Source organism: Anopheles arabiensis, chromosome 2 (genome assembly GCF_016920715.1).
Source record: "Anopheles arabiensis isolate DONGOLA chromosome 2, AaraD3, whole genome shotgun sequence".
Taxonomy (NCBI): domain Eukaryota; kingdom Metazoa; phylum Arthropoda; class Insecta; order Diptera; family Culicidae; genus Anopheles; species Anopheles arabiensis.
Genome location: NC_053517.1, coordinates 34,094,982 through 34,118,081, shown reverse-complemented (window position 1 = coordinate 34,118,081; position 23,100 = coordinate 34,094,982). Strand labels below are relative to the sequence as shown.

The 23,100-nt window shown below is 51.9% G+C and overlaps 4 protein-coding genes across 7 annotated transcripts; 1 reads left to right on the top strand and 3 right to left on the bottom strand.

The window, feature by feature from the left end:
- The first annotated feature begins 1,531 nt into the window (after nt 1-1,531).
- On the top strand, nt 1,532-7,096 carry LOC120897169 (A-kinase anchor protein 17A). Of its 4 annotated transcripts, none has more exons than XM_040301859.1 (6): nt 1,532-1,615; nt 1,885-2,070; nt 2,160-2,620; nt 2,880-3,137; nt 3,615-3,822; nt 3,900-7,071. In XM_040301859.1, the coding sequence occupies exons 2-6, from the start codon at nt 2,020-2,022 to the stop codon at nt 6,624-6,626; spliced, it is 3,705 nt and encodes a 1,234-aa protein (XP_040157793.1). In that variant the 5' UTR covers nt 1,532-1,615; nt 1,885-2,019; the 3' UTR covers nt 6,627-7,071. The 4 variants fall into 4 exon arrangements, with proteins under 4 accessions (XP_040157793.1, XP_040157785.1, XP_040157776.1 ...); XM_040301851.1 differs by having other exon boundaries at nt 1,550-1,737; XM_040301842.1 differs by having other exon boundaries at nt 1,550-1,740.
- Nucleotides 7,075-11,619, bottom strand: LOC120898025 (bumetanide-sensitive sodium-(potassium)-chloride cotransporter-like). The gene is made up of 7 exons (XM_040303331.1): nt 11,339-11,619; nt 11,139-11,238; nt 10,671-11,061; nt 9,081-10,599; nt 8,490-8,999; nt 7,365-7,644; nt 7,075-7,286 (listed from the first exon to the last, which is right to left on the bottom strand). The coding sequence occupies exons 1-7, from the start codon at nt 11,617-11,619 to the stop codon at nt 7,173-7,175; spliced, it is 3,195 nt and encodes a 1,064-aa protein (XP_040159265.1). The 3' UTR covers nt 7,075-7,172.
- Nucleotides 11,620-14,773: 3,154 nt separating this feature from the next.
- Nucleotides 14,774-19,626, bottom strand: LOC120897194 (bumetanide-sensitive sodium-(potassium)-chloride cotransporter-like). The gene is made up of 7 exons (XM_040301872.1): nt 19,102-19,626; nt 17,708-18,198; nt 17,094-17,629; nt 16,025-17,001; nt 15,458-15,934; nt 15,089-15,359; nt 14,774-14,991 (listed from the first exon to the last, which is right to left on the bottom strand). The coding sequence occupies exons 1-7, from the start codon at nt 19,230-19,232 to the stop codon at nt 14,878-14,880; spliced, it is 2,997 nt and encodes a 998-aa protein (XP_040157806.1). The 5' UTR covers nt 19,233-19,626; the 3' UTR covers nt 14,774-14,877.
- A 543-nt stretch (nt 19,627-20,169) lies between these two features.
- LOC120897204 (coiled-coil domain-containing protein 149-B) lies at nt 20,170-22,788 on the bottom strand. Its single transcript, XM_040301883.1, has 5 exons — nt 22,294-22,788; nt 21,528-22,235; nt 21,329-21,413; nt 21,085-21,229; nt 20,170-21,011 (listed from the first exon to the last, which is right to left on the bottom strand). Exons 1-5 carry the CDS (start codon nt 22,387-22,389, stop codon nt 20,477-20,479), a joined length of 1,569 nt encoding a protein of 522 aa, XP_040157817.1. The 5' UTR covers nt 22,390-22,788; the 3' UTR covers nt 20,170-20,476.
- Nucleotides 22,789-23,100: the final 312 nt, after the last annotated feature.

Here is a 23,100-nt window from a genome sequence, read left to right as displayed (position 1 = left end):
ACCTGCGAATAAAACACCTTGGCCTGACAGCGGTCTTGCCATCTGTCAACTCGTATCAAATCGGCAGACAGAGTGACCAGAAATATCGATGTACAGGCGGTCCCCGAGATACACGGTTTATGGGGACCGAAAACGGCCGCAAAATACCGCGTATCTCGGATTTCCGCGTAAGTCGAATCTCGTGATTTTCAGCTAAAATATCACTAATATTCGAGTAATTTTGCAAGTAGGGGGCGGTTTTAGTCACTTTATGAATTATTTGATATGGTTCTGACTGAATATAACAGTTTTAAACCTTTTGAAATAGTTTTTAACATTCGATCGAACGGGAAATTATTTGGCAATTTACAATTGATGTGTCAAATCAGAACAATTTGCTCAAAGAACTGTCAAATTTAGAAAACCGCGTATCTCCGAATCCGCGTATAAGAGGTACCGTGTATCTCGGGGACTGCCTGTATATATATACATCCGCCAAAAGGATGGAAGGAAAAATCTCAATTTTTTAATCATTGAACTATAAAACTCAGCCAAACAATCAAATCAATCTAAATAATCCAGCGAAAATCAAATGACAGTACGTACGATAAAATCGTATCCGATGGAGCACTGCAGTGGCTCTAAGGTCGCGTGGAGGCCCGAGAAAAAGAACTTGCCACCATTAAGAAGAAAATGTGCATCTTAGTCCTTCTTTGGCTTAGAATTCCTAGTACAATTTTCAGATCAACACTTCAGAAAGACCTTCATTTGTGTAACCGCTGAACCAAATCTAATCCATATCCTAGGTAAAGGATGCATATTCTTTTGAAATGGAACTTTCATCTTGCGCATTAGTAACCCCTCCCCCCCCATCCCACTTAACACTTCTTTTGCTTCCACTTCTTTTAACCGTAGAGTTGGCAACCAGATTTACACACGTAAGTTGGCAACCGGCATACCCGGGTATTCCACACGTTTTGATGCAAAAAATTAACGATTTTCATTGGTAAACAATGCTTTCTATATTTTAATGCTGTAAGCAAGTAATGCAGACCATATATTCTCTTGTATTTCATTTATTCATTAAGTTTTTTTTTCATTTTATTATAAAAATAACGGTTAAATTGAAATTTGGAATCGCTTGAATTTGACTCGAAAATAAGCACAATACGAAAAGGGGAAGAAGAGAAACGTCATTCTCCATACAAAATGTATGGAATACCCGGGTATGTTGGTTGCCAACTTACGTGGTAAAGTTAAAAAAAATCAAAATAAAATACTTACAGGCTGTTTAAAATTACAATTTATGAACCAAAAAATCAGAAATTAAAAGTTGGGAGGCTACGGAAAATTTCAGGTCAATAAAAGCAATGAATCAAAAGTTATATCAGTTTAAAGTTAAAAAAAAATACCCGGGTATCCGGTTGCCAACTTAAAGGTTAACTCGCGTTAAGTTTCGAGTTTTAACCTACCGAAAACTATCGATAAAATTTTGAAGCGCCTACCGAAAACTGCCAAAATAATCTGGCCACACTGTCGGCAGAGCAAAGAAGAAAACTCGCCGTCGCTGTCAAAAAGAGGAAACGATTGAGAAGAAAAGTTTGGAGCTTGGCTGTGCGAGTGTGCAGAAAATTTCGTAAAAGAAAAAAAAAACCCTAAAGCCAACTAACTATACACATTTCCAGTGTCCGCAAAACGGACGGCGAACGAAACCGCAACGGGTGTGGTGCTCGTGCTGTAGCAACTGTTCCTCCAACGGTGGTGTGGTGTCTCTTTTTGCAGGGATTTCTCTCCTCACGGCTGGGCTGCTGCCCGTGCCGAGCCCGCTTCCCTCCATGATGGCAGCGCACAGTTGAACGTTTCTACATGTAACCTCCACACCCAAACGCCGCAACAATGATACAGACCATACAGGATGTCAACGACTGCGTACCGCTGTACCTGCCACACAGCTTGTACCTCAAGCCGTTGGCCAAGTTCAACATTTCCGTTGCACTGCCCGCCTCCATCACTGGCAAAACCATCTCCAACTATGACGTTATGGAGAAGATGCGCCAGATGATACTTCCGGACAAGTTCTCCCTGCTAAAGGTAGCTTACAAACGGTAGTGTAAATGAAAAACGCAACGAATTAAATGGAACTTTTTCCCCCGCCCTTCTCTTCCTTCCACCACACGCAGGTCTCGAAGAGCACCGTCGGTTTCATACGGTTCGAGGGAGAGCTGGAGGATAAGGGCAAACTGAAAGCCGTCCTGTCGCGGCTCGACGGCCGCCCGCTGCGACTGACCGGGTTCGACGAGTCGGTCAAGGTGCGGGCATCGGAAGCGAAGGACGAGTTCCCGACCCGGCACGATTGGGACTCGTTTTTCCGCGATGCCCGCAACATGGACGAGATGAAGGCGGGCGAACGGCCGGACACGATCCATTTCAGCAATCTGCCAATCAAGTGGTTCTGCCCGCGCCATGCCGAGAACGAGGATGGTGCGAAACCGAGCGAGAGCATCTTCAAGCGCATCTTCGAGAAGTTCGGCGAGGTGCGAGCGGTCGACATTCCGATCTGCGACCCGTACCGGCCGCAGATGAAGGCGCACATGTCCGGCATGAAGAAGTTTAGCTTCGATCAGGAGATGTACTTCGAAGGGTATGTGTTGTGAGCATGTGTGTGTGTGTGTGATAGCGTGCTTTTACCGGCATCGGTCCGTTTCTCATCCCGTGGCGACCGAGGAGGAAGCCCAGCAACATGAGTGGAGGATCCCGAGGAAGCCGACGGTGGTCATGCCGAACCGTGTGGCCATCGCTTTTCTAAAGAGAATCTCTGTTTCGCTATGTGTTTTGTTTGTTTTTTTTCTTCTCTTTTCTCTTTCCCCTTTCTTCCTCTTCCGCGGGGTGTATGTGTGTAGGTATGTGCAGTTCTCCGAGTACGTCGGTTTCGTGAAGGCGATGGACGAGTTCCGTGGGATGAAGCTGGTGCGCAAGGAGGGCGAACGCAACCTGGCCATGACGATAGCGGTGGACTTCGATCGGACCAAGCACCTAAGCGACGCCACGGTGAAGAAGCGCCAAATCGTGCGCGACCGGCTGATTGCCGCGGATCGGGAGAAGGAGGAGCTGGAGAAGAAGCGGGTGGCCGAGGAGGAGGCACGCAAGGAGCAAGAAAGGTTTGAACTGTTTGAACGCGAATGTGTTAAATTATATTGCTTTATTAGGCCTCAAATGCATGAAGCGCGCTCGCAGCCGCCGCGTCCTAACGCGTATAACTCGGATGTCAATCTTTATAGGAATGAAATGTCATTCGAACGCGCTACCGCGGAAACGCAAAAATGCTCACAGTGCGTATCTCTGCGCAACTGTTATACGCCTGTCCACGCCCGTAGAAATGCGCTTCGTGTATTTGAGGCCTTAGAAACATATCCGTATGAGTTGAAATACTTATGTTAAACAGACATTTTTACTATTTACCTTAACGCAACCGTTATGCTTTGAGTTTTTTTTCTTCTTTATAGAACCTTTCTAGGAGCCAGACACGCCTATTCAATAAACAACCGTGTCGTCGTCTTTTGAATCTCATATTACATACATTAATTAATCGCTTTTTGTTGCTATCTGTTTGATATTTTTTCCGTTTCCACACGCAGAAAACGGCAAGAAGAGTTGCGTCAGGCCGAAATTGAGCAGCAACTGCTGCGCGAACAGCGGCGCAAGGAAAAGCACCTGCAGAAGCTGCGACAGAAGGAGTCGGACGAGATTAATCAAAAGATCCGGTTGGAGGAAAAGAAACTGCTCGAAGCGCAGCGTAAACTGGAAAGCATTCGTCTGCTCGATGCACTTTTCGATCGTATGAAGGTAAAGGTGTTATTTTTCTGCTAAAAAGGTGTATCATTTTGCCTTCAAATGCATATTTTCATTGCAATTCCCCACAGCTGAAGCAATCGCTAGAAAAGGGCAAGCGAAAAAGTATCGTGTCCAGCGATGGCGAGGGTATCGACACGATGAGCACATCGTCCATAAAAGATCGACAAAAGAAGGCCAGCAAGCTGAAGGCGACGCAGGAGAAGGAGCTGGAAAAGATGCGCCTGCGGCTGAAGCAGGCAAAGGACGGCAGCGTGCTTAAGAAGGTGCTCAGCACGGGGCTGGGCGTGAAGGTGGAACGATCCCGCTCGCCCAGCATCAACACGATCAGTTCCGACGATGGCATTCTGAGCGATACGCCGCGTACCAAGACAAAAAAGAAACGCAAGTCGCAAACGAACTCGTCCAAAAAGTCGGATGGTTCCGAATCCTCTTCGTCCGACGGCTCCGACGAGGAGGAACTGCTGTCGGGCGACGAGAAGGGTAAACGCGAGGAAGAACCACCACCGGTGCAGCCACAGTATCCGGCCCAATCGATGCCGTACGATCGGGCGGTTGGGTACGGTCATCCGATGGTCCCGACGGCGGGCTACCCGCCGGCCAGCATGTATCCGGCAATGGAATGGCCCGGCATGAGCTATCCGTACACGTACGATCCATTTTACGCCCAGTACTACAGCTCCATGGCCTATCGGGGTGCGTATCGTACTGCTACCAGGGGGCCACGGTATCCCCGTGGCGGACAGGGCGGTGGTGTGTCGCGTGGACGCGGTAGCGGTTATCGAGGCCGGGGAGGGTATGATTATTACCGTGGTGGAGGAGGGCGCGATGATTACGACGAAGGTCGATCGTACTCGCGCTCCAGATCACGGTCAAGGTCACGGTCGCGGTCCCGCTCGCGGCATCGTCGCCGCAGTCGCAGTCGAAGCCGTCGTTCACGCTCGCGAAGCAGCCGTAGCCGCAGCCGCAGCCGCAGCCGTCGAAGAAGCCGAAGCCGTCGGTCTCGCTCCCGCTCCAGCTCACGATCCCGGTCGAGATCACGTTCGCGGTCCCGCACATCCAAATCCAACCATCGGCACAGCCGTAGCCGATCGAAATCACGATCCCGGTCGCACAGCCACCGCCGCAGCAAGCGGACACGTTCGCGCTCGCGCTCGGAAGATCACGCAAAGAAGGTGGCCGTGCAGATGTCGAAACCGACGTCGAAAAATCTCGTCTCAACCATCCGCGGGGCAACGCCACCGTCCCGATCGCGTTCCCGTTCGCGGGGTCACTCGCGCTCCAAGTCGCGGTCTCGCTCACACTCCCGCTCGCGCTCCAACTATAAGCACCGCTCCTCCCGACGCCATCGCTCGTCCCGGTCACGGCGCGATGGTTCCGAGCGGGACCGTTCGAAACCGCCGAAGGAACCGCCGGAACCTGCCGAATCGCCGCTGGTGGTCGGCCCGATCGGACCGCGATCGCCACCGGAACCGGCACCCCAAATGCCACCAGCAGCAGCACAAGGTGAACCGGAAGCAGAAGATGGAATGGTCGCCGGTGGTCCGCCACCACCACCCGAGCCACCGAACGGTATCGGTGCCGCTATGGACGATGAGGACGAGGAACCGTCCATGGTATCGGAATCGTTCAAGAAGCATCGCATCATCGTGCGCACCGATACGCTCGGCGCGAAAACGACGAAAGAGATCGAAGAGGAGGTGCGCGAGCGGCTGTTGCGGCAGCAGATGGAGCGCGAGCTCGAAAAGCGCAAAGAGCGCGAACTCGAGAAGCAGAAAGAGCGCGAACTGGAAAAGCGCAAAGAGCGCGAACTGGAAAAGCGCAAAGAGCGCGAGCTCGAGAAGCACCAAGAGCGCGAACTCAAGAAGCGCAAAGAGCGCGAGCTGCAGAAACGAAAGGAAGCCGAACGGGAGGAACTGGAAGACGAGGAAGAGGAGGAAGAAGAAGAAGAGGACGAGGAAGAGGAGGAAGAGGAGAGCGAAGATGAGGAGCGACGTAGACAGCAGCGCAAACAACAGCAGGCCGCCGCGAACGCATCCGACCGACGTGTTCGTAATCACGCAAAACCTTCCGAACCGTCGGTGCACGGAAATGGACAGAAGCGCAAAGACGAGAGCCATCGGAGCCGGAGCGAAAAGGTGCCGGAGCGCATCGCAAGCCGGCATCGACCGAAGCGGTCCGATGGTCGCTCGAACGGGGAGAAGGGCGCCGCTCGCCATGAATCTTCCTCCTCGTCCGACTCGGAGGAAGAGGAGGAGGAGGAGGTAGAGGAGGAAGAAGAGGAAACGTCGGGAAGTAGCAGCGGGGAAGAGGAGCTCACCGATCCCAGACGCCGAAGAGGAGCTGCCGATCGACCCCGTATTCCCCCCTCGCCGCCCATGAGTCCCCGCGAGCGACGGCGCCGACGGTTTGCCGATGTGCCGTCCTCCCTGGACGACCGAAGGCATGGCAAAGAGCTGGACGGCAGACACACGGCGCTGGAAGAGAAGCGGGCCCGCGTGCCGATACGCCCACCGTCCGGTCGCGGAAGGTCTCGCGAGGATCGGCCACTGGAGCGTGACAACAACGGGCGCCAGCGACGCTCGCCGAGCGGCGGCGCTAGGGGACGGCATGGGCAGCAAATGCGGCAGCGTAGCCGAAGCCGCGAGCATCATCGCAAATCGTCCCACGCTCGGCCGGATGAGCGCAGAGCGCCGGGCAGCAGTGGCGACGAGGCGCACGTACGCCGGAGAGGAGGGGGTGAAGTGAGGGTAGGGAGCAGACACCACGGTGGCTACCGTGCGAGTCGCCGTTCGTAGTAAGCGCTCCCTGTTTGCTGGGTGGTTCGAGCACCGAGCAAAGGGGGGGGGGGGGCACAGTTGGGGCAGTAAGCGCAATGTTTTAAAACAGCAAGCTAGCGATAGAATAGAAAATAACTTTCTCCGAACATTTACTTTACACCCGTTTAGAGCGGGGAAGGGTTTTCACGAACAGCCGTGAACAATCGTGAACAACATTGACTAGAGGACACTAGACGCCTCACCTGGAAGAGTCTCGCGGGGGTAGCGATACACATTTCCCATTTTGCGACCGACGCCGCCGACTCACTGGTAGTGGCAAAAAGCACTGACGTAGGGCTAGAGAACAGAGAGATTTGATGACCGACGGCACTGCCCTGTGCGAGAGTGCGAATAACAGTGTGTAAAAGTGTATAACATAACGTGTATGTTTAGGTAATAAATCTTCTTTCTCCGATTTAATGTCGCTTTCCATTTGCGTCCCATTTTAATTGCCATTAGTTAACATCTATTTTAGTGTACAGAAGCATTAAACCGAAAGTTCTCTCGACTCGCAAAGCACCGCACCTAGGAGTAGAACGTCAATACTGAAGTCTGGTTGCCGCGCACGAGCAACATCGGTGGCATGTCCTTGGACAGCATCTCCAACCAGGACATGTACAGCGAGGCCGAAACGGTACCCTGGGTGCGGAAGGGAACAAATAACATTTTAAACGAACTTACACACACACACACGGCAGTTTCGGGCGGCAAACGTACCATCCTTGGCATCGGCATGGACATCACGATCAAGCGTGCCTCGAGCGAATGCTCCAGCAGCATCTCCCTTAGCCGCAGCTGGCGATGGGTCTTTTCCGCCAGCGCAACCCGCTCCGGCGAGCTTAGCTCGGGTGGCGTCAGATGGGCCGGCAGATGGTCGAAGCTTTTCAGCAGCTGCTGGTGCAGCTGGACCGTTTCCGGCCGGGGCGGTTGCGTGACGTCCTGCAGCATGATGAGCGAGGAGTAGTCGATCCGTAGCTTCGCCAGCAGGTTTGCCATGCTAAGTGGAGAGTGGATAGCAAAAGGGAATCAGTGTGTAGCTTGATGCTCATTGCTGATACTCAATGAATGTGCGTCATGACAAGCCGACCGCGACGTGTGAGTGCTTGAGTCAAACCTGATACTTTGACTCACAAGCTGAGCTTAATACCGCCGTTGAGGTGAGACTCAACCAGTTGGTGGACCAAACACTTGGTGACATTTTGTTTAGCACCCAACTCTGGGTCACTCACTTAGTCACGACATTTTGTGTCCGTGATAATCACGACATTCTTGGAATATACTTGGCATGTGGTCCCAAGCAACAAAATGAACATGCTCTCTCGCTCTGCCTACTTTGATTGTCTGTTGGGTCAAACAGCGCGAGAAAATATATTCATTTTGTTTCTTGGAATCACTCGCAAGTACTGTATATCTCCCATGACATTCACGATGATCACCGACACAAAATGTCACGACCAAGTGACTGACCAAGTGTTGGTCGCACAAAATGTCACAAAGCATGTGATGGTCGCACCAACTGTTTGAGTCTCACCTCTGACCATCACAGTAGAGCTAGTGACGCTGACATGATTTTGTTTCAGCCGGAATTTGTCATGACTATGTCAGTGACATTTTGCAGAACTGATCACAGTAAAAAAGTCATGACATAGTGACTGACCAAGGGATGGTTGCAAAAATGTCATGAAGCATTTGTTGGTCACACCAATCGTTTTGAGTATCACCTCTGATTATCACAATTGTGTACGTGACGCTGATATGGATTTTGTATCAGTCAGATTTTTGTTATGACATTGAGAGTGACGTTTTGCAGCACTGGCTGAAGTAGCTAACGCAAGTACTTACTTCTTCTGCTCCAGCTCCAGCTCCCGCTGCTGGTTGGTGAGGGCAAACACGCGCACCTTGCAGTCGGCCCACTTGGAGCGCATCGAGAGGATGTAGGGTATGAGCATGGTAAGCCCACCGTCATCATACAGCCACCAGACATCGATCGTACCCTTCGGTTGTTTGTGCCGGAACACGTTCAGCCGGTCGTGCAGTTCGAGCGGCAGACAGGACTCGGCCCGCGTCGAGCACGCGATGCTTTCACGGCTCGTGTTGGAAGGGCTTTCCGTTCGGCCCACCTTCCCGGCGCCCTGGAATCCAAGGTTGGAATCGACGTACATGAGCTTGTTGGTGGTTTGATGGGCTGCGGAGGCGTCAATGATATGCTGCTGCAGGCTCGACAAGGAATCGTTCGCGATCGTGCCCAGACTGCCGCCGGTGTTCGAAGGTCCGTCCGATGTTAGGTAGGACAAATCCAACCCATTCGGCAGTCGCAACACGGCCAATGACATCCGATTGTCGAACACATCGCTGTAAATTAACGGAAAAAAATACATTCCACAATACGGATACGAATGCATCATCATCATGATCCAGCGGCGCTAAACTCACTTCAGCACATTGTAGTACGTCTGTAGCTCCTGCACCGGACACCGCATCCAGTCCGCCTTGTACCCCACCAGCACAATGTTGGCCGACAGCTTGCCCACCCCGGACGTCTGTATTAACGCGCGCACCCCCTTCTCCAGCCCGATGCCATCGATCAGCTGATAGAAGCCCTCGATCTTGCGCAGCTCCATAAAGCTGCGACAGTCGCGCGACCGCAGCTCACGCTTCCGGTGCGACAGCCGGTCCCGCACCACGTCACCCACGATCAGCAGCGCCTGGCGCTTCGTGATCTGGTGCGCCAGCTCGATCAGGGCGGGCCGGGTGGCCGGCTGCCCGGTCAGCACCAGCACCGACGGGTGATAGTTCTTCACGTGGTCGCCCACGCACTGCAGCTTGAGCGCGGCGGACAGCGCACTCTTGTAGCTTTGCGCCTGCGTGGTCGAGCCCCAGTTCACGTCCGGCTTGCGGTAGATGACGGCCAGATGCAGCACAAAGATCAGCACCATCGTCACGCCGGTCGAGATGATGTCGATCAGGAACATGATCAGCACGCACAGCACCGTCCCGAGCAGGCTGACCCACTGGTTGTAGTACCGGAACGTCGGTCGCCAACCGATCGGCTTTACCGTGGCCGCGTGAAACGTGCAAAAGTTGATGAGCGCGTACGAGGCGAGATAAAAGTTGGTGATGAGCGGTGCCAGCAGGTTCAGGTTGGCGAGCAGCACAAACAGCACCGAGACGCACAGCACGAGCGCATAGCTGCGGTACGGTTCGTTCCGCTTGCCGAACCCTTGCGCGAAGTACGTCAGCCCCGGGTAGAGCCGGTCCGTCCCGAGCGCTTGAATGATGCGCGGCACGGACGTCAGGTTCGTGAGCGCTGTCGAGAGCGTGGCGGCAAAGCAACCGGCATAGATAAGCGCACCGGACACGGCCATCAGCTGCATGATGTTGTAGTCGTTGTGCAGCCCGTAGCGGCAGGGCTCCTGGGGTCCGGAGCTACAGCGACCGAACGTACCATTGACCAGATCGGCCAGATCGCCCGATGCATCCCGGTAGCTGGCCGAACCGGCCAGCAGTACGAAGGCAACGTACGACAGGCCGGAAATGAGCAGCGCCAGCAGCGTCCCCTTCGGTATGGCCGTGGCCGGGTCCTTCAGCTCGCCGCAAATGTTGGCCCCCGCCTGGACGCCCGTCACGCTCGGGAAGAATATGCCGAACACGCTGAAAAAGTCCTGCTCGATGCCCTCGCTGTGCCGGTAGTCCGGGCCAAGGTTGTCGACGAACCGCTCCCCGGACAGGCCGGTAAATCCTTTCGCCCGGTCGGCATCGGTGCGTGGCCCGAGCAGCACACCCACCGTGAAGCCACCGATCGCGAGCACGATCGCAACGACCAGCACATTCTGTGCCTTCGCTTCCCAGTCCATCCCGACCGCACAGATGATCACCATCAGCAGGATCGTTAGCGTGCCGACGAGCCGCATATCGTTGACGCCACCGTCGAAGATTTTCACTCCAAAGCTTGCTGTGTGGTAAAAAGAAGAATTTTCCTAGAGAATTTTCCCACCCGCTGTGCGGCGGCACCCACACACCTACCGAGCAGCTGGTTGAGAGAGCTGCAAAACCCGATCGTGTTCATCGAGGCCGAGACGGAGTTGGAGAAGGCGAGCACGATCCCGACCGCACCGCCGAACTCGGGACCGAGCGAGCGCGATATGAGATAGTAGATGCCGCCGCCCTTCACCTGCCCGTTCGTGCACATTGCCGACAGGGACAGGGTCGTTATCACGCACACCAGATACGAGAGGCCAATGATGAGCAGCGTTTCGAGAATGCCGGCCAGCGCGACGACCCAGCTGAGGCGCAGGAACAGCATCACGCCCCAGATGTTGAGCAGGCAGGGTATGAGCACACCCTGCACCCAGCCGAGCCGGATGCCGTCATGGTCTGGGCCGGTTTGACACGAATCATTCCTATCGTTTGCATCCTGCCGGGAGATAGGAAGCGTTGATGCGTCGAGCGGTGATGCGTTTGCGTGTACAAACTTGCGAAACCATGCCTTACCGTGTCCTGCTCGTCGAGATCACCGTGCAGCTCGCCGATCGAGGGCCGCCGGATCGCTTTCTGTGAGGTGCGGTAATGCTCCAGCCGTGGAAGGGGATCCCTAGCAATGGAAAGCGATCGCATTTTAAAAAGACTTGTACTGGAAACACCCTAATGCACTACAAACTACCAGGCGTCTCCTTTGCCTTTTTTGCACTCACGTGGTCAGATGGTGGTCGGCATCGTGCGCACTGTCGGCACCGTTTGGCGTACGATCGTCGTACCCCGACTCAAGATCGATCGAGGTCCAGCTTTGCTCATCGTCTACGGTAAAGATGACCTTCGGCACATCAGTTGGCGGCGTTCCGTTCGGTGTCTTACGGCGCTCACCGTTCTGTACATTGTTAGCACCATTCTCACCCGGGCGTACGCTTTTCGGCCTTCTTAACGAGCCTAGCACACGATGGGTTACGCTCACTATACCGTACTGGTCCCACACCATGTTTTAGTTTTGTCCGCTATATGGAGCCGTCTGCTAAAGAGGTAAATAGAAAATTCAAAGCTTCTTACAAGCACAACCGTTCGTTACGATCGCGCCAGCCAAACTGCCAACCATACCATACGATCGAGCATTGAACATTGAAAACGGTTTGGGGGGAAGGAAGAAAAAACAAAACCCCACATTCACGCTGCTCCGTTCTCTGTGTTCTCGGGCTCAAGTTGTTTTGAGTAATTGGTGTAAATTTGGGTTATTTCGGGAAGATCAAGTAAAGTTGGAGTGCCCGCCTTTTTGCGACAGCCGAACGGCGGGAAGGTGACAAGTGTCTAAGCAAACAAACGAGCAAATCAGCTGCTCGATCGTGCGTTACGAACAAGTGGCAGAATGCAAACGGTGCTGGAGTTGGTTTCATTTTTGTGTGTTATTAGCTAGCTATCGATCGTTCTGAAGGTATCATGGCTCGTTTTTGATGGTGTTATATCAGTTATTGATTGAGTAATGATCAGCTGGAGCACACGGCGTGTAATGTAAGAGTGAAAGATCATATTATTCATGTTTCCAAGATCAGCGATTAGAGAGTTCACAAGTAAGCTACTATTACATAGATTTGCAAATATTCCATTAGTGATTTAATGATCATTTTTAAAACATTCTAATTAATTTTATAAACAGTTTCACTTTTGCCGAGTGCTCATTCAATGCATCCATTTTGCGCAAAAGCGCTCAGTGGAAGTAACGGACCGACTACCGGCTTGCACCGGTTCGCACCAGTTTAGTTCCGCTTTCGATCGATCGGCAGTCCCTCGATAGGGAAACAAAACACCACCATTGATACAGTACAGTGTTGCTTTCCCAAACGTGTTTTGCTTAATTAGTGCGAATCATCTGGAAGTGTTTGGTTGCTAAATGGCTGGTTTATCCCCACGAAAGCCCGACAAACTTTCACACTTTTAGAGACGGTACAGCTACACTTACGTTTTGCTTTATATGTACGTATTGCAGCAAATAATATCTGTACTTTTACTCATTACACAGCACCCGGTAACTATAAATTATAAGAGGATTGAGCTTTTTTTTGACAGTTTTTGTATGCAACACTACACTTCGCACACTTTCTCAGCGCACCTGTTAACAGAACGAACCGCTCAACTGTGCCGCCCAAGTTTGGGGTGTTGGGATGTTTTTACTGTGCCAATGTGCCTTTACGGTTAGTTTAAACAGCTGTGAGCGGTACGTTTCAATGGTGGTTGTCAGTTTGGCTGTCGTTCCAGAATTTGGCACTGCGATCAAACGGTATAGGAATGCAGTACGTGTTAGATCGGTGTACGCGAAAGCACCACCATCCACGAGGCTTCAATTTCTCGAACCTTTTTGTGGAAGCTCTTACCTGTTTTGAAGTGTCTTTAAGAGTCGGTTACTCAATACAGCCATACTACAGGTGTATCTAGTTGATAGAGTAAAGTTACAGGGATCTTCTCAACGAGTTTGGTTTTTGTTTTGCCTTAGTGTTCTATTTTGGTCATGCCACCAGGACTTGACGATCTCTAGACCATTGAGCCATTTTCGGAATTTTAGCAGTTGCCCTATAATTGGTTGGCACAGTTTCAATCTCAATGTGAACAAAACTTGTGCCTGAAATCGGACCATAACGAAGATCCTGTTCACGACCTTGTTCACTTTCCCTGCCCGTGTGCTTGTCTAGGATTTTGTTCCATTGCGTTTTTTCCTGTCCCTAGTTTCCCTTTATGTTAAGTGCAAGTAATTACAGGGTTTTCATAGCCAATTCGATGATGTGAACTAGTTATCGGTTTTCATCAAATGTGACTATGGCGTCGTAAACCCTCAATTGGACGCAGTCAACTTTATTCTGATCTTGTAAAGTATGAAATTGTCGTTGTCCAATTTGAATTCGCCGTACTCAGTATTTTCTAGGGTTCAGATCGTTCAGAGTTCGTTGAGGGATATCAAAATGTTAGGTTTCGTTATCCAACAATCTACGGAATTTGGAGATCCTCTGTATTTAAAGTTATTGTATAATTGTCTAGTCCGATCCAACCTTGAGTTTAGCTGTGTAGTTTGGTGCTCTCAAACAATAGAGCTCTGTGCGAAAGTTGAATCTGTGCAACGTATATTTACTGAAATCGCGGTTTATTGCTCTTGCTTGCAGAGGTCATTTTAATACGCCAAACTACTCTACTCTCAGGATTCCTCTACTGAGGCCCTATAGTTTATGAGTCCCATCATCCATGGGGCCCATATCTAGCCCAGAAGCTCTTGCTGAGACTACTGTACACACTGTTCTATATGCTGGAATTATCATACACGGGGCCCCTACATTGACGGCCGCTCAGGCCGCGTACTGTTAAATCCGCCACTGTGACGACCCTCTATTGACAATGTGTAAACAGTTCAGTTCTTATTGCGAATCATTTGACTTTCATTTGACTACGCAGAGCTTTGATATGAGGATTTTAGATTAGTACGGTCTCAGAAATAGGTAGGATTAGTAATAGCACATTTAAATAAGTGGCAAGGGTCATAGTCTATGTAGTACCAGAACCATTAATTGTAGAAATATATAAATAAATAAATAAATAAATAAATAAATAAATAAATAAATAAATAAATAAATAAATAAATAAATAAATAAATAAATAAATATAAAGCTAACTTGGTCGTGATATTGTTGAAAGTAAATTGTGCTAGTCCTTTTCTAAAATGCGATAAACTGAAAACTGTTATATGATCTTTTTAGTGCAAAATTCATTCATATAGAAATCTTCCATCCACCTCACCGTATTTAGCTGTTAAAAAAAAGCACACTTCAAACTTACTCACAAAGTCAATTCTTTCTCTATTTCCATGATTACCCAACAATTTGTTTTGACTGTAAAAGCGATTTGGTGTGTTGTGACGTGTAAAAGCTTCACGATACCCCAAACGAAGATCGTCGATCCGTCCGCCCATTACGGCCGTAGCAAAACACATCGTCCGGCCTGATTCAATTAGCACGTGCAGCGCGTATGCTTTCCCAATTTACGTCCGACTGTTGGATGTCGAAGAATGGCGCTAAATTTGCAATCAAGGGTTCGAGCGTGGCATTCAACACAGGTAAGCGAAACAAACACACATAAAACAACTTCTGGACTGTGAAGAATTGATCGTGCAATGTTTGTGTTTTTCAATTTTTCGATTTGCTTTATTTTATCTCCAGCAACACAACATCTATATGTAACAATCGCGTAAAGGTGGGCTTACGGTTTAGGAGTAGAAGGTGAGCACCTCCGTTTGGTTGCCGCGCACCAGCAGGAACGGTGGCATATCCTTGGTCAACATTTCTAGCCAAGACATGTACAGTACGGCCGATACGGTGTCCTGGTTGCGGGAAAAGGAGAAAGGTGAAGAAAACGTGAGTGTAAGCAAGCGTTTACGCAACAAGCCTGGTTGCGGTGGTCTCGCGCCACTACCCTACCTGTCTGGGGACGGGCATTGACATGACGATAAGCGAGGCCGACTTCGAGTGTTCCAGTAGCAGCTCGCGCAGGCGCAGCTGGCGGTTCGTCTTGACTTCGAGCTGCTGCTTCTCCGACTCGGACAGCACGGGCAGATCGTCGTTCGTGTCGGCGACGGTGCGCAACAGCTCCCGGTGCTCCTCGATGGTCGATTCCATCGGCTTGTCCGTCACCTTGACCATCGTGAGGCTGAGGTAGCTGATACGCAGCTTGTCGAGCAGCAGTTTCAAGCTTGAGGTACGATAAAAAAAAGAAAGTAAAACCAAACCGGATTATAAGAGATTAAGCAAGCCCTCTCCTCCACTGCGGGGCCGTCACTTGCCACTTACTTCGTCTCTTCCTCCTGCAGGTTAACGGACGACAGTGCAAACACCCGTATCTTACACTTTTCCCACTTCGAGCGGGTCGTGATGATGTACGGCAGCAGCATCGTGAGGCCACCGTCGTCGTACAGCCACCAGACGTCGATCGTGCCCTTCGGTTGCTTCTGCTTGAACAGGTTCGCTTCCGGCTCGGCCGGAACGACCGGTGGCGACGGATAGTCGAACGCCGGTGCAGCGTGGAACGTGGGCGCTGGGGACGTCTGGCTGGAACGGTTCGACTGCATCAGCTCGTGCAGGTCGAGATTGGAGTTGACGGGCATTAGCGAGCGGCGAGCGGCCATCCGCTTCGAGGTGAACGATACGGTCGTTTCCTGGGGCGAGGGAACGGTCGTGTAGAGGTCACTGCTCGACAGGCCCTTGAAGATGTCGAGCCCCTTGCCCATGCGCAGAATCAGCAGGGCGAGCCGGTTATCGAACGCGGTACTGGGACGGGGTGGGAAGAGAGAGACAGAATGATAACAACCGCACCCTAGTAAGCACTACCCCTGCTCTTACTGCTAACTGCCAACTTACTGCAATGTGTTGTAGTACGCATTCAGCTGCTGATGGTTCGCCGCCCGCCAGTTCGTTTTGTAGCCCAGCATGAGAATGTTCGGTGCCAGCCGGCCGAACCCGGTCGACTGAATCAGGCACCGGGCGCCCTGGTCGAAGTCGACCCCGTCCACGATTTTGTAGAACGCGCGTATGTTCGAGTCCTTCAGGTAGCTCTTCCCCATGTCGGACAGGGCCCGGCGCCGCTTGTACGGCAGCCGCTGCGGTATGATGTTGCCGATCACCATCAGCGAGCTGTGCTTGGTGATCAGGTGGGCCAGATCGATCAGTGCCGGCCGTTGCATCGGATCGCCCGCGATCGCCAGGATTTGCGGCTGATAATTCTTCACGTGATCGCTCGTACCCTCCAGGTTGAGCGTGGAGTTGAGGGCGGTTTTGTACGCCTGGGCCTGCACCGAGGAGCCCCAGTTTGCGTCCGGCTTGCGGTACACGACCACCAGATACAGCACAAAGATGAACGCCATCGCAATGAACGACGACACGACGGAGATGAGGAACATGATCGCGACGCACAGCACGGTGGCGAGCAGGCTGACGTACGGGTGGTAGTAGCGGAAGGTTGGCCGCCAGCCGAGCGGCTTCACGGTGGCCGCGTGGAACGTGCAGAAGTTGATGAACGCGTACGACGCCAGGTACAGGTTGGTGATGAGGGACGCGATCGCATCCAGATCGGCAATCAGGATGAAGATGAGCGAGACGAGAAACACGAGCCCGTACCCGCGGTACGGTTCACCGTGCTTGCCGTAGCCCTTGGAGAAGAAGATCAGCCCGGGATAGATGCGATCGATGCCGAGCGCCTGGATCAGCCGCGGTACGGAGAGGATGTTCGTGAGCGCGGTACTGAGCGTTGCCGCCCAGCAGCCGGCGTACGTGATCGCGCTGGTCAGCGAAATGAGCTGCATCACCGTGTAATCGTTGAGCAGACCGTACGTACAGTTCTGTGGAAGAAAAAAAAACAAACGCACACACAGCCGATTGAGCCGATTTGCTCCTGCCACTGTCAACTTCCCACGACTCCTGTGCTACTTACACCGGCGGCGCAGCTGGTAAAGGTGACGCCCACCAGATCGGACGCATTGCCGGACGCTTCCCGGACGGCGGCACCGGCCGCCATGAACGAGAACAGCACGTACGAGATGGCGGATATGAGGCAGGCCCACAGCGTACCCTTCGGGATGGCCTTGGCCGGGTCGCGCAGATCGCCACAGATGTTCGCCCCGCTCTGGATGCCCGTCACGCTCGGGAAGAAGATGGCGAACACGCTGAAAAAGTTCTGCTGCACCCCGTTCATCACCGTGTAGCCCGGGCCCATGTTGGCGGCGAGCAGGGTCGCCGAGATGCCCAGAAAGCCCTTGCCGAGCTCCTCGCTGGACGCGCCCGGACCGACGATCGCACCGATGATGAAGTTAAAGATCGCGACCACGATCAGCACCAGCAGGAAGTTCTGGGCCTTCACCTCCCAGTCCATGCCGACGGCGCAGATGATGATCATGAGCAGCAGAAAGGCGGACCCGACGATGCGAATGTCGTTCACGCCACCGTCGACGATCTTCGTATTGAGGCTTCCTGTGTGTTTTTTGGGGGGAATGGTGCATTTCGTTAATTTACGAGAACGTAGATGACGCCGGCACTGCATCTACTTACGCAGCAGATCGTTGAGCGAGCTGCAGAAACCGATCGTGTTCATGGCCGCGTTCACCGAGTTGGCAAACGCGAACACGATACCGACCGACGCCCCGAACTCGGCACCGAGCGACCGGGAGATGATGTAGTACAGGCCGCCGCTCTTGATCTGGCCGTTCGTGCAGAGCGCCGACAGGGACAGCGTGGTCATGACGCACACCACGTACGAGAGCGCGATGATGATCAGCGTCTGCACGATGCCGGCCTGCCCGACGACCCAGCTGAGGCGCAGGAACAGCATCACGCCCCAGATGTTGAGCAGGCAGGGTATGAGCACACCCTGCACCCAGCCGAGCCGGATCGCGTGGCCCGGCGCTTTCGCTTCCTCCTCGAGCTGTTCCTCCGGTTCGCCGCCGGCCTTCGAGTCGCGATCGCCGTGCAGCACCCCGATCGACGGCCGCTTGGCATTGCGCTGCGATGCCCGGTAGTGGTCCAGCCGGGGCAGTGGCTCACTGTGAACGAAGTGGTTTAAACGAAGGGTTGGGTGGGTTTGGGATTAGCAAGCTACGCGGTGTGGCGGCGGTGGCAATCCAGTGACCGTGATGTCGGTTGGAGGTGATGCCTAATCTTAAGACGTGGGACACGCGCGCGGATTAGTAGGCACGACAGGCGAAGGTACATTTCAGGGCTGACCGGAGCTCAGGGCATCCGTGCCATGGGAGATGGCTGGTGACGGGTGAGTCGTAATCAAATTAATAGCCTCAACGGACACCAGCAGTTCGGTGGGGGGGGGAGTAAGTTGGGGCTTGAAATTTTCACACCATTAGTTAGCGAATATTAGCGGGTGAGTGAGTACGGCAAACAGATCGGGTGTTAATTGAATCATTTTTGTGTGTGTGTATGTGCAGATAGTGCCATAATAGCTGCGAGAGATAGATTCATTGCGGTGGCATGGTATGGCCGCTATGACCCATAGACTGAGACTAGGTCATTGGAGTTTGTAATGAGCGATTCTTGGAAAAAACAGTGCCGTAGTATTGCAAATTCTATTCCCAACGAAGAGTTAGTTGTTTTCAAATCAATGGATTACAGAACAGGTTCTCCATCTTTGCAAGAGTCATACCTGTATGACTGTTTTCAACTTCTGAGAGCATTTCGTAAGCAACCACGAGTCACATGGGTGTCCACGTGCGCGGAGCCTTTCACAAAGATCTTGGATGACTCGTTAAGGCTCCAATGCTTGTAGATGATCGAGGATTGATTAATTGCGACTTATTCATTGAGTTATAACAGAATTGTAAGCCATATCTTTTGAAAGATATCTCTGGGTCTGTTCGTGATTTAAATTCAGAAAATTTTGCAACTACACCACGTGATCATCGATAATCCTTCGTCCAAACCTTGGCCCTACTTACCTTAGCCCCAGCAGACTATCCCGATGGATGCGGCCATTGCCATTGTTTATCTCCAGCACGACCGATTCGTCGGAGACCACCACGGCCGGGTTATCGTACCCCTTGCCGGCGGTGGCATCGTTACGCACCATTGTACAGGGACACTAGAATCAATATTCTTGTACCCAAGAACTCACTGAACGTTCGCTGTTTTTCCACCTGTTTTGTCACACTCCTTCACTTGTTTTTTTCTTAATACAAAGGACCGTCTTTTGGTTACAATTTCCGACACACCAACTAAAAAACCACTGCGTGTACGCGCTGTATGTGCTCGCTCACGGACCATCCACCAATGCTGCCATTGGAGTTGGAGGTTTGGATGATAAAGTCCCTTCACTTGTTGCCTTGGCGTGTGCCTCCCACAGCACTGGGCGAACCATTCGCTTGGTTACAGGAAAATGATGAGCAAAACCGGAACCGACACCCGACACAAACGATCGACCGTCCCGCTAGTACCCGAAACACCGTCTGAGCGTGGCGCAGGGCTGACCGTCTTATATATATAGAGATGTTGCGGATCTGTGCAAGCAGGGCCACCGTAGTGCATTGGGAGGGGTGGACTGACTTGGGGGTTGGCTTGAGCCGATAAATCTCACCTCCAGTAGCGATATGTATTCGCTCCCTCCTCCGCCTGCCCCATATGATTGCTGGGAGTTAGGCGGTAAACTCACCTGTCGTTGCGTTGCGGTGAGTTTTAGCGAATTACCGCTAACATGACGATTCGGCTCGATCCTGCGTCTTGCGCCGGATGGAACAATGATGCAAAGATTAGCGCATCGGACAATTGGCCAGTGTCAACGGCACCAACACTACACACCAGGGGGCAGGGGAGGTGATCGTCGGGAGGTTCCGAGTGCCGTATGCCCCAAAACGTCATACAGCATGTGCTCTTGAAGGGGCAGACACACAAAGGCGATCAATATTCACCAGACCGTTGAGCAAACAGACACATGCCCGATCGAAAGATTTACTTTCTTCGTGATAGATAAATATGGATAAAAAAAATACATCACCCAAGCAAACGTGCCATTCTGTAGCTTTGGTTCTGTTCAAGTGTTTATTACTGATAACATGTTTGTTTCCCGATCCGGTTCGGCTCAAATCTGTCACACGTTTTTTTTTCTTTTCTGCTGCGTCGATCTGACGTCACGGAAGGATAAATCGAGTTCGGGGCGGAATTAATTACCACCATCAGCTCCAATAGTGCCATAGCGAGGAAAGGTAAGCGACTGTTCTTGGCTGGATAGGGTGCTTTAGCGTAAGGAGCGGTGGGTACAACACGATTCGAAAAACGCAAATAACAAAAGAGATCAGCCAAGATCAGCATGGTGACTGTTTAGGAGGTGCAATCGCCGGACGACGCTTCCTTGAACTGCTCGATGAGTGCTGCAATATCGTCGGGCAGTTGGGGTAGCTGCTCGTCCGCACTAAGCTCACGTTCGACGGACGCTACCAGCTGCGCGATCGCTGCCTGCAATTCTTCCGTGTTGGAGGTGTTTGTCGTCGCACTGTCGCCCGTGCAGCGGCCAGCTACATCATCGTCGTCCTCCTCCTCTTCCTCCTCGTCGGAGCAGCTCAGCACGCAGCTCTTGTTCGAGCTGGACGATAGTGGTTCCGTGCGCTGACCGCTGTGCGATGGGCCGCTGGAACTGTTGCCCTCTAGCGGGCCGGCCGGGTCGAGTGTGTGGTCGGACGTTTCCCGAGCGTGTCGCACAATAATTTCGCCCTCCTGGTGGTGATCAACCGTGGCCGAGCTGTAACCGTTCAGCAGGTACTGCGACGGCGAGAGACTCGCCATAGTGGCCCGATCGTCACAGCCAGCAAGCGTTTTGATGTGTCGCTCCAGTTCCGCTATTTTTGTAGCCAGCAGCCTATAAAGGGGAGGAATAGAGAAAGAGCGTGAAACACAGCAACAAAAAATCCCCTTCCTTCGTAACACCGTACTTGTTCGTCTTTTTCTGATGCGACAGAGCGAGACTCTTGTCGTTCACGTTGTCTAGCAGCGCTAGACAGAGCGATTTCAGATCGGATATGGTGGCCGCCTTGAGCGGCAGCTCGTCGACGGTTCCATTCTCCAGCAGGTGTTTCACTGAAAGGTGGGGGGAAAGGTTATTAGTTGCTACACCTAATCTAATACAGTTGTACAGCGATTGAACGAGAGACAGAGAACGAGCGGTGTGATGCAAACCTTGTGAATGGGACATGATCGTTTTGTTATTGTTGTTAGTGCCAAGCTTGATAATGCCCTTCTTCCGGTTCGTTTCCAGCATGGACTGGTAAGCATGACGTGTTAGGTTTGAGCAAAAAAAAAAAATGATCACACACGTGAGCTGTTAGTTCGGCAGACACTCCGGGGGGAATTTTTCCTAATTAAACCGAACAATTACCTTATATTTGCTTGCTGCTTGCCGCGCCAAACTTAATTCGTTTTCGATGTTGGCAATCTTCTCGGCCTGGTATTTGTTCTCCAGTATCAGCCCGTCAATGTCCAGCAGTGTCTGGGAGGCACCGCCAGCACCACCAGCACCCCTCAGCGCAACGTTCAGCTCGTGGTTCAGTCGGTGGGCTTTGCACTTGTACGCGTCCCGTTCCGTGACGGTTTCCTCCTTTTCGTCCAGCAGCGACCGGAAGTCGTACTGCAGCTGAGCGTTCCGCTTCCGCAGCTGCTCCAGCTGCGCGATGAGCTGCGACTTTTCCGCCTGCCAAGTCTTGTCGCCGTTGGCGGAGAGTAGCGATTCGTTGGTCGCCCGCAACTTGCCGCACGTGTCCTGCAGCTCTACGTTTCGCGCTCGTACCACCTTTATGTCGCCCTCGAGATCGTACAGTCGCTGCTTGAGCGATTCCACCTCCGTCGTGAGCGCCTCGTTGCGTTCGCGCGTTTGCTTCACCAGCAGACTTACGGCGGAACTGTTGCCAAACCCGGCCGCCTGGAAGTCGGGCGCGTTCAGGCTGTTCTTGATGGCGGAGTACCGCAGCTGTATCGTTTCGGCCATCAGCTTAAACTGGTCCCGCTCGGTGCGGCACTTCTCGAGCTCGTAGCGCATAATTTTCAGCGCCTCCACCTTGCTTTGCAGCTTCCGGCTGAGGGCTGTGTACTGGAAGTGTTCATGGGAAATTAGTAAGTTGTAATACACCGGAAACACACACACTAACCTCCTGTTCATCGCTTTCCGTATCCATATGGTTACTTTTGGGTGCGATGGTGGTGGCCGATTTCTTTCTACCTCTTGCCATAGCCGCAGTGGCCATTTTTAAATGTTTTTGATTCGTTTCCGATCACAGGTTTGTTTTTCCCTTTTGCTTTACATTGGACACTTTTGATGGGGTGGTTCTGGGAAACTCTTACTTTCTGGCCAGCAGCAGGCAACGATTGCGTGGAATGATTGTTGTCATCGATTTTTGTTTGCTTGCCCCTCTGCTCCGTGGTCTGGGCTCAAGAGCTGTAGCGGGTAGATTTGATATGAATCCAGTGTGTTCAACTTATAAATCGCACTTATAAAAGGGCCGGCCAAAGTTGTAAGTAAGCGGACAATCCAACTATGTCGTGTTTTGTAGAATTTTCACCATAATTCCATTAATTTTACGATGTTTTTTCTGTAGTTTCTGTGCTTTGTTTACATCGCTTCTGAAAGGCAGATTTGGTAGTCCCGTTAGGCAATGCGAGGGTTTTTGACGTTTACAAATCGCTGCTTCTCGCTCATTTTCTCTACCCGTCATTTACCGTTCAAATAGACACAGAGCGACAAAAAGTAGCTCAATTTTGCAAACAGAGCTACTCGTCTCGCGCGACATTTCTGCTTCGTCCGTAACAATCGAATTTTCCAATGCCAAACGCAAACAAAAAGATTTGAACACATTTTAACTTTTTTGTGTTTTTAAACATAGAACAAGTTGGTTGACTTGGTCAAATGAGCTACTTTTGTCCATTCGGAGGGAAATTTTGAGATATTTTTTGTACAA

Coding starts and splice junctions, on each gene's coding strand:
- LOC120898025 (XM_040303331.1), bottom strand. CDS start 11,619: ATGGTGTGGGACCAGTACGGTATAGTGAGCGTAACCCATCGTGTGCTA. Junction 11,239..11,338: donor GCCGACCACCATCTGACCAC/GTGAGTGCAAAA, acceptor TTCCATTGCTAG/GGATCCCCTTCCACGGCTGG. Junction 9,000..9,080: donor ACGTACTACAATGTGCTGAA/GTGAGTTTAGCG, acceptor GTTAATTTACAG/CGATGTGTTCGACAATCGGA.
- LOC120897204 (XM_040301883.1), bottom strand. CDS start 22,389: ATGGCCACTGCGGCTATGGCAAGAGGTAGAAAGAAATCGGCCACCACC. Junction 21,230..21,328: donor GATCATGTCCCATTCACAAG/GTTTGCATCACA, acceptor CCCACCTTTCAG/TGAAACACCTGCTGGAGAAT. Junction 21,012..21,084: donor CATCAGAAAAAGACGAACAA/GTACGGTGTTAC, acceptor TCCCCTTTATAG/GCTGCTGGCTACAAAAATAG.
- LOC120897169 (XM_040301835.1), top strand. CDS start 1,876: ATGATACAGACCATACAGGATGTCAACGACTGCGTACCGCTGTACCTG. Junction 2,621..2,879: donor CAGGAGATGTACTTCGAAGG/GTATGTGTTGTG, acceptor GTATGTGTGTAG/GTATGTGCAGTTCTCCGAGT. Junction 3,138..3,614: donor GCACGCAAGGAGCAAGAAAG/GTTTGAACTGTT, acceptor TTCCACACGCAG/AAAACGGCAAGAAGAGTTGC.
- LOC120897194 (XM_040301872.1), bottom strand. CDS start 19,232: ATGGTGCGTAACGATGCCACCGCCGGCAAGGGGTACGATAACCCGGCC. Junction 18,199..19,101: donor GATAGTCTGCTGGGGCTAAG/GTAAGTAGGGCC, acceptor CTTCGTTCACAG/TGAGCCACTGCCCCGGCTGG. Junction 14,992..15,088: donor CAATGCCCGTCCCCAGACAG/GTAGGGTAGTGG, acceptor TCCCGCAACCAG/GACACCGTATCGGCCGTACT.